Source organism: Lepidochelys kempii, chromosome 17 (genome assembly GCF_965140265.1).
Source record: "Lepidochelys kempii isolate rLepKem1 chromosome 17, rLepKem1.hap2, whole genome shotgun sequence".
Taxonomy (NCBI): Eukaryota; Metazoa; Chordata; order Testudines; family Cheloniidae; genus Lepidochelys; species Lepidochelys kempii.
The window spans coordinates 10,516,119-10,532,578 of NC_133272.1; the positions used below are offsets into that span (position 1 = coordinate 10,516,119).

A 16,460-nucleotide genomic window follows, 5' to 3' on the forward strand; every position below is an offset into this window, starting at 1 on the left:
TGGGTGCTGGCTGTCTTTGAACAAAGATCAGTTTTTAATTCCTAGGAAACACATGCTGTATGAATGTTTGTCTCATGCATGTCTCTACACATACATGCTCATGTGTGAGTGCTTGTGTGTGCATAGATACCTATGCTTGCATTCACATAGTTCTGCTTGGGTGCATGTGTGTATGCACTTGTGTATATTTGTGCGCGCATGCCATTCCAGAAGCTCTGTAGGTGTTAACAGATAAAGTGCCAGTAGATGGTGCTCCAGAACATGCAGCATCATGCCTCGGGTTTTGTAGGAACAATGAAACTTGTTGTGCTGGGCAAATAGGAGTTCTTTACATCAATCCTGAACATACTCAGAATTGCCAATCCCAAGATTCAAAACTCAGGAGTCAGACATCTCCACCCCCAAATCATCAGATTGGCTTAAAAATGAGAACTCTGCTTTCTGGGTTCTTTTACTTTGCTTTCCAGTCTTGGAAGCTTTAGAGATCACGTTTTCAAGCTTTTCTCCATAATTACCTTTTCAAAATTAAAGCTGAGATTCTCCGGTTTTTGTTCGACTCCAGAGCTGGGGGTTTAAGGAAAGCATCAAATCTCATGGGATGCACAATGAAAACATTGCATAAAAGTGTTCATGTGCACAATTCATGCACATGCTTCTTTGCTGCATTTTTGAGGCTTCTCAACTCTGATTTCCTAGCAGCAATTTCAAAAGCCCCATATCAGTTTGGTGGCAGCCCTCTCCCATATCCAAGGAAGGCTTGCTGCTCTTCCCTCTGGAGTCCCTCAATGCCTTTCTGACCATTGGGCAGAGGGGTTGCGTCCTCTGGGGATGGAGGACAGACCTTAAGCAGTGATGGAAAGAAGGGTAGAAATGACAGGTCTAATTCTACTTCTTGTTCATATCCAAAATGCCACAATTCATATTTCTGACTGCCAGGAAAAATACTAATATATGGCTATGTTTGTGTGTATCAAAATGACTGCTTTGACCTTATTGTAGCAAAACATTGCAGTAAGGCGGTTTCAGAAATTTCAATCTTAAACTTTAATTTTCCAGGAAATTCTGAATCTTTAAATTCAGGGCAACAGGAAACTTTGAAATGTCACAATTTCCTGACCAATAGAAACTCAAGTTTCAACCACCTCTAGTGCAGGGATTCCCAAACTTGGTTCATGGCTTGGTTCGTGGCTTGTTCAGGGTAAGCTCCTGGTGGGCCGCGAGACACTCTGTTTACCTGAGCATCTGCAGATACGGCCGCTCGCAGCTCTCGGTGGTTGCGGTTTGCTGTTCCTGGCCAATGGGAGTTGCAGGAAGTGGCACGGGCCAGGCCACCGCTTCCCGCAGCTCCCATTGGCTGGGAATGGCGAGCTGCGAGCGGCCGTACTTGTGGACGCTCAGGTAAACAAAGCGTCTCGTGGCCCGCCAGGCACACTTACCCTGAACAAGCCACGAACCACGTTTAGGAACCCCGCTCCAGTGAGTAGTGCATTGACTTCAATGGGTCTACTCGGATGCATGAAGTTAGGCTCTGATCCTGCAAACACATGCATAAGAGTTGTCCCAGTTCTGAATTAGGATGATATTTTCAGCTTTGATTTTTATACGGTCAGATTAAACCAGTGGTTTGGGAATAAATCTGCTTGGTGAGAGACCATAGGGAAATGTCAACCCAAGACCACTAAAGTTACTCCAGATCAAAATGTGCAGCTTCTCACTTCAATGAATCTCCGTTAAAAACTACATTGGCCATTCATTCTCACACAAAGATCTTTCAGGGATGATTATATATGTGTTACAAAAACGACTGTTCAACCCAAGAATCCTGTTTCTTTCCCTCTTCCTAGACTTGGGCTACAAACATGATTTTACTAGGGATGATGGGGATAGGGGTGGGGTGAATTTGCATCTATTAATAGTTTGCTTTTAACCCCAAACCTTTACAAATTATCTTTCAAGATAATTATCATGCAACCACCAAACCTAAGGGAGGTGCGGGGGAGAGTAACATCAAAATTGCTAGGTTTTTTCCGAAAATTGAATTTAAATGGTTAATCTTTGTCCTAGATTTTTCTGTTAATCTGCTTTCATATTGACTTTAATCTCCACAGTAGCACATCACATTAGACACTGCTACACTTCAGAATCTAATCACTTGGCTTGATTTCCGCCCTTCCCTACCCCCCCCCCCCCCCAGGCCTCTGTGCTTTGTCTTTAAAAATAAATCTGTAGTGACTGTACCGGTAATGGAGAACCTACTGTAATTTCTGGAAACCATTCAGCACTCTGTCCATTGGAAATCAATATCGACCGCTTTATTTTTCTACAGCTAAAATGGGATACAAGGCGCATTTAAAAGCGCAGCAAAATCTCCTGTGGCTGTATTTTAGAACAAGACACCGCTCTCCCTGGCTTGGGGTGAATTTAGGTCTCAAAGTTTTGATATATATAACAGGGGGCCTTGATCCTGCATTGAAACCAATAGGACTACTCATCTGAATAAGGACTTGCAGAATCTGGCTCTTGTCCACACAGGAAAGAGAGAACCTGGAAGAGCAGTGTCCTGCATAAGTAAGGGCTTTTATATGAGTGGGGACTGATGTGAGTAAAGGCTTCAGGATCAGACCTTAGCTTTGCTAGTGGATGTTTTGAGCTTGTCCCTCTAGGTCTGCATTGTCTCAAGATACAGACTTTCTATCAAGGTGAAATTACTGGTGGTCTAGTCTGAGGTGGGGAGAGCACTGTGATTTATAATGGCCTCATGCTGAATTTAGCAGCGAGCCAACGCTGGGCTTTCCAGGGGTGGAAGGTAAGCTTGTTGCATAAGCAACGTGCGTGGCACGGTATCCGTGGGAGGGAGAGCTGGCGGCACCATTCATGTACTGTCAGGCCTTCACTCCCCCTTCTCCCTCCCCCACTCCCGCAAAAGGAGTGTTCCAAGCAGGGTTGGCATCTGCTGCAATGGGACCTTGATGGTCTTGCTTCGAATGTGTGACCTAAATTTTCTTTAACACACACACACCCCCTTCCTCTCTTCAGCATTAACTTCCTTCAGGTCTTGGAAATGCTTTTTATATACTGGTAAGAGATCACATGCAAGACAGAGGCAAAGTCACAGAGCACTAATCTCCCTCCCTCTCTCCCCAGACTAAATCACACCATCTTTAATCAGTCTTTGCTCTGGCAAAGCTGAAGAGGGCTCTAAACAAAATCCAAACTGTGCTTCTTCAATTCTCCCTCTCCAGGCTACAAGTACCTTCCACTGAAGTCAGTGGCAATTTCCCATACCTTCTGGGAGAACAGGGCCACGGACCGCTGCTTATCACTACAACTAAAGCACATCAACCTCATTTAAGGCCCTCAAATGTTTTAAAATCCTTCCCCATTGGTGATTCTCCTTTAACTTGGATTCCTTCATTTAATTTTAAAATAGGATGGGTTATAAACAACATACTGCCAAGCCTGCAGACCTGAGAGCAGAACAACCACCCTGACCTGGGAGGGAGATGAGCTAGGTGACTTAACAATAGAAACTCCAAGCATTTGCACTACAGAGCGGTTTAGCTCCTGATGTTCCACTCTGTAAATGTGTGCTGGTTGCTGCCCTTAGAATCCCCTGGCTTGAGTAAACTGCCTTTACACTACACAATGGTCACCTTGCTACATCCAGCTGTGTTGCCTGGCTAGTTTGGGAAGCTTGGGTTGGTCCCTCCATGTGGCTGTGTCAAAGGGAAATTAACACACTTTTGCTCCTTAGCACTGATATTTCCTGACAGTGCTGACTTTGAACAGGAAAGAGCTGAGTGATTCACTGTTTTATTTCAGTTTGCTTCGTGTAAGCAGCCACCGGTGAGGCAGCTTCTCTTATACGTTGCCATTTCTCAAGACAATCCAGATTGTCAAACAAGGATCCATCCAACGTGGAATCCAACCTCTGCCTGTCAGTATTGTCCGTTATTCTCAAGGAAGGGTGCTGCTTTTGTCTTATTGATGCATGTGTTGTGGAAGGGTTAAGACTGTAGAAGGGGGACATTGGAGGGAAAGCTTCTTGAATACTGTCATTTGAGAAATATGGGACCCTATTTTGCACTCTCACTGGTGCAGACCAGCAGTTACTCCACTGAGGGTGATGGGCCTTGTGCACTCCTGTACACCAGTGAAAAGTGAGTGTAAAACACCACCATGGGAGCCATTTACACTCACTGTGCACTGATATAAATGATGGCACAAAGGGCAGGGCAATGGAGAACCAGGCCTAGTGGCGTTGCGTCCATGTAGAACGAGCGGGAGGCCTCGCTCTAGCCCAGCGGGGTCTCTGGCTGTGGCCCAGTGACATGCCTTGCTCAAGGTCATGTTCTAGAACGGAGAATAAAACTCAAGGCCAGAAATGGCTAGTGATATTTGGGTGTCCATTTGGGGGGGGGGGGCAACTGAAGACACTTTAAAAAGTGGCCTGCTTTTCAGAAAGCGCTGAGCATTCTCCCCCTGAAAATCTTTAAGGTGGCTCAACCTGGGAACCCAAAAGATGAGGCAACCCAAAAATCACTAGTCTCTTAAATCTTTCAGACTTCCTATGGTCAGTGCTGGATTCCATGGCTAATCCCTCAAGCTGTCACCTCAGGACCTCTTCCTGAAATTCAGGCCCCGTGCCTCCTGCCCAAGCTCTCCCTTACACAGCCCTCTGTTCAGAGGCGCTAGCAGATCGCACAAATTACTGCCAGAAGGTTTAAGTTTATCTTCTAATTACTGGAGAGGGATCAGGAGAGAGGAGAAATAGTCAGAACAAATCCATTTCTATTTCTGACGTGTTTATGCTGCCCAAATGAAAATGGGGATGGGGCGGGAAGCCAAGTTTTCTGTCATTTCAATAAATGAATCACCATAGGGCTGTTAACAGCATTTTTCTTCCTATAAAACCTGATACTGTAAATACTGGGGGAGTGGGGGGGACTTCTGAACTGACCCAGGGAATGTGATTTGTCTGAAATGGTTTTGGCTGCAATATTTAGTAAAGATGCTTTCCCCTCCCCCATCCCATATCATCTAAACAATGCTAGAAGGCGAAGTAGGATTTCAGCTGAATTTGCTGGCCAGGAGCTTAGAGGATTGGAATTCTTCCATTTGAGTCGTCCCCGTCCCTCCATTGGAAGGATAACTCCATTTGGTAAATTGCTACCGAGGAATCTCACTCTGACTGCTGTGAATGCCATTAACCAGTTGTAATTTATGACCTCCAGTCAAATATTCAGCAGACTTTACATGCCTTTCACTTACTGCTTATGGAGTCTTCTGTAAACTTGCTTTCTTTTTTCTTTCTTTTCTTTTTTTTCTTTCTTTTCTTTTTTTTCTTTCTTTTCTTTTTTTTCTTTCTAAAGCTTTACTGGTTAAAGCTGTGAAAAGGTGAACTGAAGTTCCTGGAATCCATTAACTTGACTGGATGCTTTGGGTGGGTAGAGCATGCTTCTGGAAAGGTGGGTGGTTCAGAATTAATCATCCTGTGGTCCACCTGAGATTGCCTGTTGGCACATGGCAGGTTGTCTTGCAGGCAAATCTCATGCTGTGGTTACATGTGGAAGGTGCTAAATAGATGTTTATGGGCCTCAGGGAAGGCTTCAGGGGAGGGAAGCCGCTACTTAATCTACAGTGCATTTGACAGGCTGTCCAAAGGGTTCTTGCTGATCTCTGATTCATTACCTCACAGGAGGAGGCGGTGCAGTGGTTTTTAAAGATTTTTCCTGATGAGTCGTTATTAGTAACCCGATATTGACAAAATGTTGCAACAGGAATGAAAAAGCCCTTTTGGGTGAGAGGCTTATTACCAGAAACAACAAGCAAATGGTGCATATGTTGGCGTGCGCTGCTTACAGCAACCTGTGTCTAGAATTCCTCTGGAATCTAAGAAGTTAGGATTAAGACAAACTAGCTATTCTGAAAGGTAATGCTGGGAAATGGGAGAATTTGCTAAAGTAGCAAAAAGTTGCTTTTTAGAACAGACACCATGCCATACGGTTCTCCCCAGGGCTAGCCTCCTGCTGAAAGATAAAGGACGACATTGAAAATGTGACATCAGATCCTAGCCCTGAATGATCACGACCAAAAGTCGCTGCTGTCTGATGTTGTATCAGTGGCCTGTGTGACATAAGATACTCTGTCTCAGGCTGGTTCCAAGTGGCTAGGCATCCTCCTCACTAAAACTAGCCTTATCAATGGTCCTCCGATTTGGAAACCTCATCCAAGAAATCAAGGGTTAAATGGCTCATGGGCACATCCAGGACCAAGTACACTGAAGTACACTGGTGTGTGGGATCTTACATTGCTTCTGCCTATGCTGGACTTAATTTACACACATCTTGTGTATGCATCTATGACTTTGAGAGGCACTCCGACACTAAGGTGTCGGACACAGGATAGATGACCATATCAGTGGTATAGAAGTCTTACGGTGCCTCAGCTAGCAAAAATCAGCCTAGCTCTGGAGCCAGTGGAGCACTGCTGATTTACACCAGTTGATCTGGTAAAATGGTACTATCCTTAGACATGGTGGGGAAGAAATGATCTATAATGTCCAAGTATGAAATGGGTCATTGAAGCCAGTGGGCATTTCAAAGCCTCCAAACCTGATTTATGCACAAGAAATCTATTTCCTCTCATGGCTGGAAGTGCTGCATTTGGGTCTAGTTAAAAAATAGAACAGCGAAAGTATGAAAGGGATGGGGAAAATAGATGATTTTGTCACTGCAGACTTATCTTTGTTTCCTTGGAGTCAGTGAGAGAGAGGAGAGCTAAAAGACAATGAGTAATTAGTCATTGCTGAATTATTGATGAAAGATACTGTACGAGTTAGAACAAATTTCAGCAATGGGAGGGAGTTAAGTGAATCATTTGCTCTTCATAAAGCCTCTCCAGATGAAGACACAAATCTGTTCTGACCTACCCATCTCCTGCCATGGGCAACAACAGGATTTTAAAGTGACCCTCACTTTCCCAAACTCCAGTTCACACAACCCCCCAGGTTCACAGAAGGTTCCTGTGGCTCCCCAGTTAGCACATGGTGAATCTGTGGTCCTGTCACCCCCTCTTAGCTTCAAGCTTCATGTCTAAGACTCGCAGAGCTGGAGATAAGCTCCTTGGCCACACGTCTCCTGTGCAATGCCTAAGCTCTGTGAGAAGGTTTTATCTTAAGGCATGTGCCCTGTGGGGTTCCTAAACACTGCAAGTCTGAAGCTCCTTGGGGGCAGCCTCTGAAACCCCCAAACCTATGGATGCTTCAGGTGTCCTATAACTTCGCAGAATCAGTCCCTTAGTAATTCTTTAACTTCTCCACGTTGGGAACTTACGCTGTATTCATGAATCGTAGAAATCGGAGATTGCATTAGTTGTTAGAACCTAGGAAATCTAAACGAAGGTCAAGGCCCCATCACAGTCTAGTCCACTTCCTTGTCAAATTTGGATTGCCCCCTACAGTATATTTAAGTGATTAGATCCTTAACCATTTGTTTCCTATGATAGCTCACAGAACTTCTGGCCTAGAGCAGAAGATACTGGGTATGGGTCTTTGCCTTGTGTTAAAGCAGGAGTTCAGACTAGATCTAATGAAGAGTAGTACTATATAAAAGTAGGTATTACTCTGAAACTGCATTTTACAACATTACCCCTTGGGCTAGCATTTAAAAGCTAGCTCTTCCATTTGTCACTTGCACAATTGTATCATTAAACAAAATTTCCCAGGCCACAAACTGCGAATCTTGTGGAAATGGTGGGAGGTTGCTTTGCAGCAGGAAAAAGCTACAGCTTGTACTGTGATACCTTGGCATGAATTTTTAAACAAGACTTTTTTTTTTTTTTTTAGATGAGCAATGGGGGGGGAACCCAATATATTTATGCTGCTAGCTTTAGCATCCATCTAGCATCTCTGTCCTAAAGCAGCAAAACAAGAGGGCTGCTGATGCTGCATGTTACTGAGCTGCTCTGGACTGAGGTGGGGGTCAGAGAATTGATTTCATATTTCCTCACTGCAAAAAAGAAGAAAAGATCCCATTTCCTGTTGCTCTGAAGGAGACTTTTGGTATGATCTCATCCCTGCTGTTATCAATGAAGCCCAGTCTTTCTCCTGTCCTTACGCATGCGGGAGAAAGAATGAACTGTTTTTACATCTGAATCCATAAACAAGAGGCAAAATACCTCTGAAGGCACAGATCAGTGGAGGAAGTGGCAGGATCATCTTTCATGCTCCCCCCCCCCCCCCCAAGACCAGTGAATTGCTGCAGTATAGATAATGCAAGATAAAGCAATAGTGAGTCAAACACAGAGTAGCAGCTGAACACTGCAAAAGCTAATTTCCTATCAAGAAGTGCATTATGATCGACTGTAGAATTAAACCAAAGGGTAGCTTTACAATGATGGGTTATAAGCACAAGTCTCTGCCAGCTGAGTGTCAGAGTAAAATGTGCCCATAGTTTCCAGCATGTCTCTCAGCCAAGGTAGCATTTTGTTACCCACAGTGCGAGAGAAGCTTTAGTGGCTATTATTCAAATTGGATTCAGTGGGATCATCGTATGCCTGGTTAGGATTGTAGGACCATGTTTGTAAACTGAGAACTGTGCCAACAGTGTGAGTATTCAGGATTAAGGACACTCCGGGTATGTCTACACTGCAATGAAACACCTGGGGTTGGCCCATGTCAGCTGATTCATGCTCAAGGGTCTTGGGCTGTGGGGCTCTAAAACTGCAGGGTAGGTGTTTGGGCTCAGCCTGGAGCCCAAGCTTGGGAACCTCCCCGCCCCCTGTGGGGGGTCTATAGAGGAGTATCTTACTCCATGAACCATCCCATTGTCTGCAATGGTACTGTAAGCAAAAAGGACAGCATTGGATTCCCTGCAGCCAGTTAAGGACTGGATTTTTGCATTCAGGCACAGCCATGATAAGCAAGAGGTGGTGCACAAGTTATCCCCAAGGAGATACTGTCCTTAGACATGTTTCTTTGGCAATGTCTATAACAGGGTTGGCACTGTAATTTCCAGTTCAGCTAGAGCTACGTGCGCAAGCTTTGATTCAGCTAGCTGCTAAAAATAGCCGTGTAACTGCAGCTGCATGGGCAGCAGGCGGGGCTAGATGCTGTGGGTATGTACCTCCGGTTTCAGCTGGGATTGTACTCAGTGCAGCTAGCTGTGGCCATGCCACTATTTTTAGCGCACTAGCTCAATCCACGCCAGTGCGGGTATGTCTATCCGAGCGGGAAATCTTACCTTCGGCTGCAGTGTGGGAAATGCTTCTCCCTCAGAACATGGAGAGGAACAAGTTATTCCAGTCCTTGCAAAGTGCTGCTTCCCCCCCCCCGCCCCGCATCCTTGCATCTGACCAATAAGCCGCAGATGTAGAGTAAAAGCTTTGTTCGCTCCCCAGCTCCTTGGCTTCACCCACTCCCAATTCACTGGCTCACAGCAGGGAGTGTTCACAGCAGATCAGGAGCCACAATCTTGGTAGGTCACATCCGCCTAAGCAGGTGGCGTGGTGGAGCCTTAGCCCTCTTACAATCCCATTTGTGTCCTCTGCTTGTTTAGACAATTTAGCCTGGAGGCTGCAAAGCAGCATTTAACCTTCTGTCCATCAAAATGTGTAATGAAGAGAGGCATTTCAAGAAATGCTGCAAGGCTCTCTTGGTTGGTAGACATAAGGGCCAGCTGTGGAGTTTGGTTCTGGATTGTGAAATGGATTGGAACTTCCCTGCTTCGTGGGTTGTGGATTTTGGATCTTGCATTATCATTGGGTAATTATAGTAAGACGCTATTCTCCTTGTTCAGTGGCTTCTAAGCTTGCGTGTGCTGCCTTCTCCTTTAGGAAATTCACAAACTCCTGCTTGGAATCCATTTTCCCCTTGTCTTTTGCTCTTTACACAGCAATAATCACACAAAGAAATTACACAGGCACAGTCGGGCCCCGATAACCATGTCACTAAACCTACAGAAACACGTAGGGCCTAGTTATGCATATACACTGCTCTGGCTGATTTCTAAAACATGCAACGCAGTGAGCGCCACAAGAGGGTTCACAACTACTTAAAGGGATAACTACTCAATTCCTGTACACCATAATGGGAGAGTATCACACTTCAAAGTGTACATGGCTTTCATGTCTGTGGTACCTGTTCTATGGGAAGATGTATGTAGGTGTCCTAGGTGAGGCTAGCCATGACATCAAAAATTCACCTGTGCAGTGCTTTTGCAATCTGAGGATCTCGAGGTGCAGGTCATGGAGCAGTTCCATCTGTTCCTTCTTCAGGAAGGTGATATGTCGTTGCACGCTCTGGATCTGGTGCTCCAGGGACAAAGTCTCCATCGCAACAAAATTAACAGTCCAAGCCTGGAGGGAGTAAATGGTTCGTGATCAGACATGCAGCTGTGTACTGTACTTGTGATTCAACTGGGGAGGTGAAAATTATTCCTGCAGCTTTACAAGAGACATTTAAGAGGGGAGCCTAACGCTACTGGAGATATATTACGAGCAGCTGAACCCCAGTCTTTCCTTTCTCTTCTCACACATTTGGGGCCCTGTGAGTCCGTTTACCTAGAGAGATTTCACCAGGGCTTTTTACTTAAAACCCCCATCGCTTTGGTCTCTCACATGTATTACAGATTGGGCAGAGAAGTTTTATCATCCCCCTTGTGTATATGGGGCATGGAGACACAGATTAAACTGCTTTCCTAGGGTCACACATGGGATCTGAGGTAGAGCAGGCAATCTAGGCCTGATGATCCACGTGGCCATCAATTGATGTCAGATGTTTTTTAGTTTACTTTTTAGAAACTAGGATCTCTCTCTCTCTCATATAAGAACATTAAGACTGCACAGTCAAGTACTAAAAAGCTAGGAACTGCTAGAATTGCATTGAAATGCCTGTGCAACCTTAATTCAGAACCTTTGTGCATATGCCTTTTGCAGTCTTTCATTACACTCTTCCATTTTATTTCTTTTTCCATAGGACCCCTTCCTCATTCAGGGCACAGAATGTTTGGTGCTCACTGAATGAGCAGCTATTCAATGTTTTGTTTTGTTCTCACTGTTGCATGGGGCATACATTCCTTACTTACTGCCCACTATTCAAACCTTGCTCTGAAGACAGAATTATGCATTTCCTCATGTGTGGTGGTTTTTGAATGGCTTTCCTCACTATAGTATCAATGTATCAAAGATTAATGACTTCATTTTCACAACAGCCTGAGAGGTGTGGGGGGTGGTGGTGGTGGTATCTCCATGCCTCAGTTTTCCATCTGTAAAATGGGAATAAGGTCAAAAGTATCAGCTGTTTTCTACCTGACTTCAGACATCCAGCACCTGATTATTTTTTTTAAGAGTACATAGCATTAGATAGCACTTCATATATTCAAAGCACAGCTCCCATTGATTTCATTTGCAGCTGAGAGTACTTGGCACTTCCGAAGTCCGGCTCTGAATGAGGCAGGGGTCCAGTGGGAAAAAATAGTATGTGATCAGATGTTTAAAGACTGCATCTTAATGCATAGGCACAAGGAGGCTGAATTAGGCATTGTCTAACTTTTGAGGGTTGACTTTGCAACCTTAATGTTTTAGTGTGTACATGTCCATAAAATATGATGGGATGGCAGAAGAACTGTTAAGGAATAAAATGCTTAGCCAAATTGTCCTCTGTTACTGATATAAACTGGAACAACTCCACTGATTTGAAATTTACACCAGCATAACAGAGCAGAATTTGGCCCTTAGTATAGGGACATTCCTACACTGGGGACTGCTTTTAAGAATCAGTGTAAGATACAAATGGTCTCTATTGTACTACATATGTCTTCAGTGGAGCAGTTAATACATAGCACTCTATAGTGAATTTCCTCTCTCCTTTACAGAGGCTTGAAACCAAGCTCAGATCTGCACCCCCTGGGTTGGAAGCTGGACTCTGATCTGGATCCAAATTCTGTAGCTGGTCCCTATGATCTGTAATAAGATCTTGACCCGAATCCAGACACCAAACTTTGGAGAGGGATTTGTTTCTGGATTCTGAGCTGCAATTTGCAGCTCAGCCCCATCTCTAGGACATCCTGACCTCTTAAAGAAATAAAATGGCTTTTCTGAATCCACTTCTTTGTCCCTCCTAGAGCTAAAGTGCATGTGAATACTTTGTGTGAGGCTTTTGGTAGAGCTGTGGCCTAAGGTGAAGCAACTTCTATCTGAAGCAAAGCAGTGATATGGACTAAGACTCTGAAATAGTTTTGAGAAATCAGGGGAAGCTCCATTGCTTGGGACACTTTAAAACCAGACTGGCCAGAGCACCAGAATCCAAGTTTAGCTAGGAAGGATATAATTGTATCCAAATTTGTGGCTAACACCCCTGCTCTTTCCAAAACTGTCATGTGTTTCCCAAGGACCAAAAGTAAGTTAGGATGTTGGTTTTATTTAAAAGAAGGCAAATTCAAAAGCACTGTGGTCTCCAACCCCCCCGCAACATTATGAAGGGGCATTGGTTCAGGATGGGGGCGGGAGAGGACGGTATCACTTACTGAATCACATGACCACTTGATGCACTTCCTGGGTTTTCCTTGGAGGTCTCCTATCCTAGTATTGTCCTGGCCTGAACTTGTTTAGTTTTTCTGAAACAGCAGCAGTAATTATATGCAGAAAATGCTGCAGTGTAGTTCCTTTCCCATACATCTTACAGTTATGCTTTAAAAGCAGATTCATCACTGAGTGGAGTTCTATCTGGGACAAATTCACCCCGAGTGGTGTTACACCAGGGTAAATTTGGCCCATCAGTTGTCCTTTGACAAGCTATGTACTCTGAATGCATGAGATCTAATGCATGAAAAATACAATATGCTCTGTCTCACCCAATCAGTATTATGTGGCAAGGAGATTTGTCTTCTCTTATAGAGGAAATAACAATGTTTGCTGGTAATTCACATGACGGGCAAGCAGTGATGTCAACTCTGTTTGCCGGAGGATGAGCTCCTGGAGGTTAGGGAGTTCATCGCTACATGTTAATTTCTTCTGTAATGGTGCTGCATTAGCCTGCCTACCTGTGCCACTGTGCTGCAGAGATAAAAATAAACCTCAAAGAATCTGTAATCCTGGGAAACACCATCACATGTGGATGTGGTAGCCATCCTTATTCCATGCATAAAACCCAGAGGGTGGGGGAAACGATAGATTTTTTTTTTTTTATCTGCATCAAACCATGTTGGTGGCTTGTGCTTGCTGGCAAAATCTTCCAAAGGATGGAGTGCATCATTCTGTTACTTAGAAGCTATTCCCATTTCTTTTTTCCTCTACATCTGACATCTTTTGCCATAACAGTATCAACATTAAGCAAACGCTTTAGATTATGCTTACAGCCCATGGATTTTTACTTAATTCTGTGGCATTCCCCCCCCCCCCCCACCTCCTAATCAAATAAGCTCGATCACTGTAATAAGCCTTGGCAAACACCAGTTTCAATGCTTTCTGTTGCCAAAACCTCTAAAAATTTGAGAGCCTTAATATCAGGACTTCCAAAATTAGGCACTAAAGCTAAATTAATAGCTGTGTGTGTTTAATATAGCCATATTTACATGTGCTACTGTTGTCTAATACCTGGTTATCAGCAAGTGATCACAAGTCCACTCTAGTAATACTTTGCATTGTATAGCACTCTTCCTCCAAGGATCTCATTGAACTTTACAGATATTCATTGATGCAGCCATACCACACCCCAGGAGATGGGTAGATGGTTTTAGCCCCAGTTTACAGATGGGGGAACTTGGCCACAGAGGTGAGTGACTTGTCTGACTTACAACATGGCTGAAAGTCCTTCAGACCTTGCTCTAACTATGAGAGATCTTACCGTCTCAGTTAGATTTTTTTTTTTTATTAAGGATTGTTTTTTGATGGCTAAGACCATACCATCCACTGGCATAGAGCAGAAGGTTTTCTTTTGGGGGTGGAGAGGCTTTCTTATGTGATAGCTGCCATCTCGGCTGACCACTGGGGATTGAATGGGGGTCAGGGAGGGCAGAAGGGGCACCTCTAGAGCTAAAAGCATGAGCTACTGCAGCTTGAGAGAAACAGTGAACGTTCCCCATGTGTGGCAGTAACAGACATTTTCTGAAGATCAGGCTCAGGGAGGAACCTGTAAGAGACACTTCCTAGAAAGACTGGTCCTTAGCTCTACCTCCACTGTGCAGTGTTAGTGCTGATGGCTTTCTCTTCTTTTGGGAAGAGAGGTGTGGACTTTGTCCCAGTCCCATTCCTCTGCTGATCCCAGTGTGTTTCCACTCCTTTGAACTATCCTTTACTTCCCTGAGAGCTCTGTACTAGCTATTTAAAGTGGAACTATGCCAGTTTATACCAGCTGAAGATAGGTTTGTCAGATTTCATCTCCTTTTAATGTATGCAAAATGATGCTGATCATCCTCATGAGCAAAGCTGCCAAGAAGCCTTCTGAACAGTGAGGCATTTGGGCTAGGACTTTCAAGAAAGCTCACTGGTGGTTGGCTTAACTCTGCTTGATGGTAAAACTCCCCTTGACTTCAATGGGAGCAGAGATGGGCTAACCAACACTGAATGCTTTCTTTTTACATCTGATGTCAGGCTTACATTTGTCAACAAGGACCAAAACGGGGGGTGTACCAAATCTGTGACGTTGCCTGATACTGTGTTCAGTTGCTTAGAGCCATGAGCCACAATTAATGTTCTTTTCTTACGTGCTGCTTGGGGCATCAAACTGAAATTACTCATTGTTGCAGTCCAAGAAGATCAAAAACCAGGATCTCTGTTCTGATCATTCCATTGAAATCCATGGGGTCACTCTGGATTTGCCCCGGCAGTATTGCTGAGATTAGAATTGTGTTAGGGCTGTGTGTTTGGATTCTTCAAAACACCAAAAAGAGGGAATTTGGATAAACGTGAATGTAGCTTATTTTGGTGGTTGTAGTTTTCCATTGGCTACCACTGGGAGCATTTATGAATGCAAAATAACAAGACTTCTGGTCTTTTAATGCTGTTTCCACCATCTAGATTGAACAGTTCATGGGAGGTACAGAAACCCACTCATGAGATTTGTAAACACAAATAGATAGCAAAGGCCAGATCCACACTTATACTGTCTAGCGTTGCATAAAATGTTCTTTGTATAATTTATATGTGCTTTAAGGTCCCTTTACATAGGGAGCGATGTAAACAAACATCAAGCCCAAATACTCCTTTGCCTATTGACCCCTGCATGTCTGGATAGCCCATGTAGAGGTCTCTAGGGGTTCCTGACTCTCCCAGGAAGGCATGTCATCCAAGTCTCAATGCAGTCCTTAAATTCTGTGGGTTTTTTTTTTAAATCTAATAAAATCCAGGTCTATATTAGTTTGACTTCCCAATTATTCCTATCTTTCTGTGTAGAAGCAATAGAACTTTAGTCCTGTTCATTAATTTTCTCTGGTTAAGTCCATCCCATTTCAGAATATTTAGGCTGGGAACACAAATATAATTAGCGTTTTCGTCCCATTCAAAATACAGCACTAGCAGCTGGACACTAACAGATCACCAGACTGTGACCCATTCTTAACCATCTAACGGTTGATCACTTATAACTAAAACAATGTGCAAAGGTTAAGACATGGCATGATGGCCCATAACAATTTCAGCTGAGCTGGCGCTCCTTTTATGTGCATCTTGTAGGTATCTAAGTACTCATTGAATGCTAGGGGGATATTTTTATTTATGGCTGTATGTTTGTGACAGTACTTGCGGAATCACTTTTAATGGCTTCTGTGATTATAATGATTATAACGTTTTCCTGACTCTATTGTCCAGGCATGATGAGACCCTGCAAATACAAATCATATTGCAGCAAAGGACACATTCTGCTCTCACTTACCCTGGTATTAATCTAGACTAATTCCACTGCCTCTGGATTTATGGAGGTGTAACCAAGATCGGAATCTGGCCTAAGTGAATATCAGGAAATTCATAAAGGTGGAATTTATCCAGATTTTGAACAGGGTTTCTAAAAGGAAGTTGTGGGAATCACATCTCTGGAAACATCTGTCACTAGACTGGACAGAGCACTTTAGTACATATATATCTATAGTGCTATTTTCAAGTGATCTTGTCGTGTCTACATTAAATGTCTCTACTAGAATTGGTTGAAAATTTTCCATTGACCCTTTTTATCAGTGGAAAATAGATTCTCCCCCCCTCCCAGTGAAGAAGGGAAGAATGAATTAAAATCCCTCTGACATTTCCTCAGTAAACATTAAACAATGGAGCATGGTTTTGCTTCTTTCCAAAATTTTAGTGGACACTATCACCAGTTTCTAACTAGTTCTAGTCTCCAGTGATGTCTCCCTCTACCTCCCTTGTGAAATGGTTCTCTGGCCTCTAGTATAGATACTCAGGTAAAATTCCTGCTGTAAGAACTGCAAGCTTTGCTCCAAGTCCATTAGAAGCCTAAACACTCTCCACTGACT

At 43.8% G+C, this 16,460-nt stretch overlaps 1 protein-coding gene across 1 annotated transcript in view; it reads right to left on the minus strand.

Annotated features, from left to right (window-relative positions):
• The window catches only part of CCDC92B (coiled-coil domain containing 92B), a 45,572-nt gene that overhangs the window by 25,483 nt on the left and 3,629 nt on the right, over positions 1-16,460 (minus strand). The window contains exon 2 of the mRNA XM_073315631.1: positions 10,203-10,356. Within this exon, the coding sequence (XP_073171732.1) occupies positions 10,203-10,356 (154 nt within the window). The remainder of the gene's footprint in view (positions 1-10,202; positions 10,357-16,460) is intronic.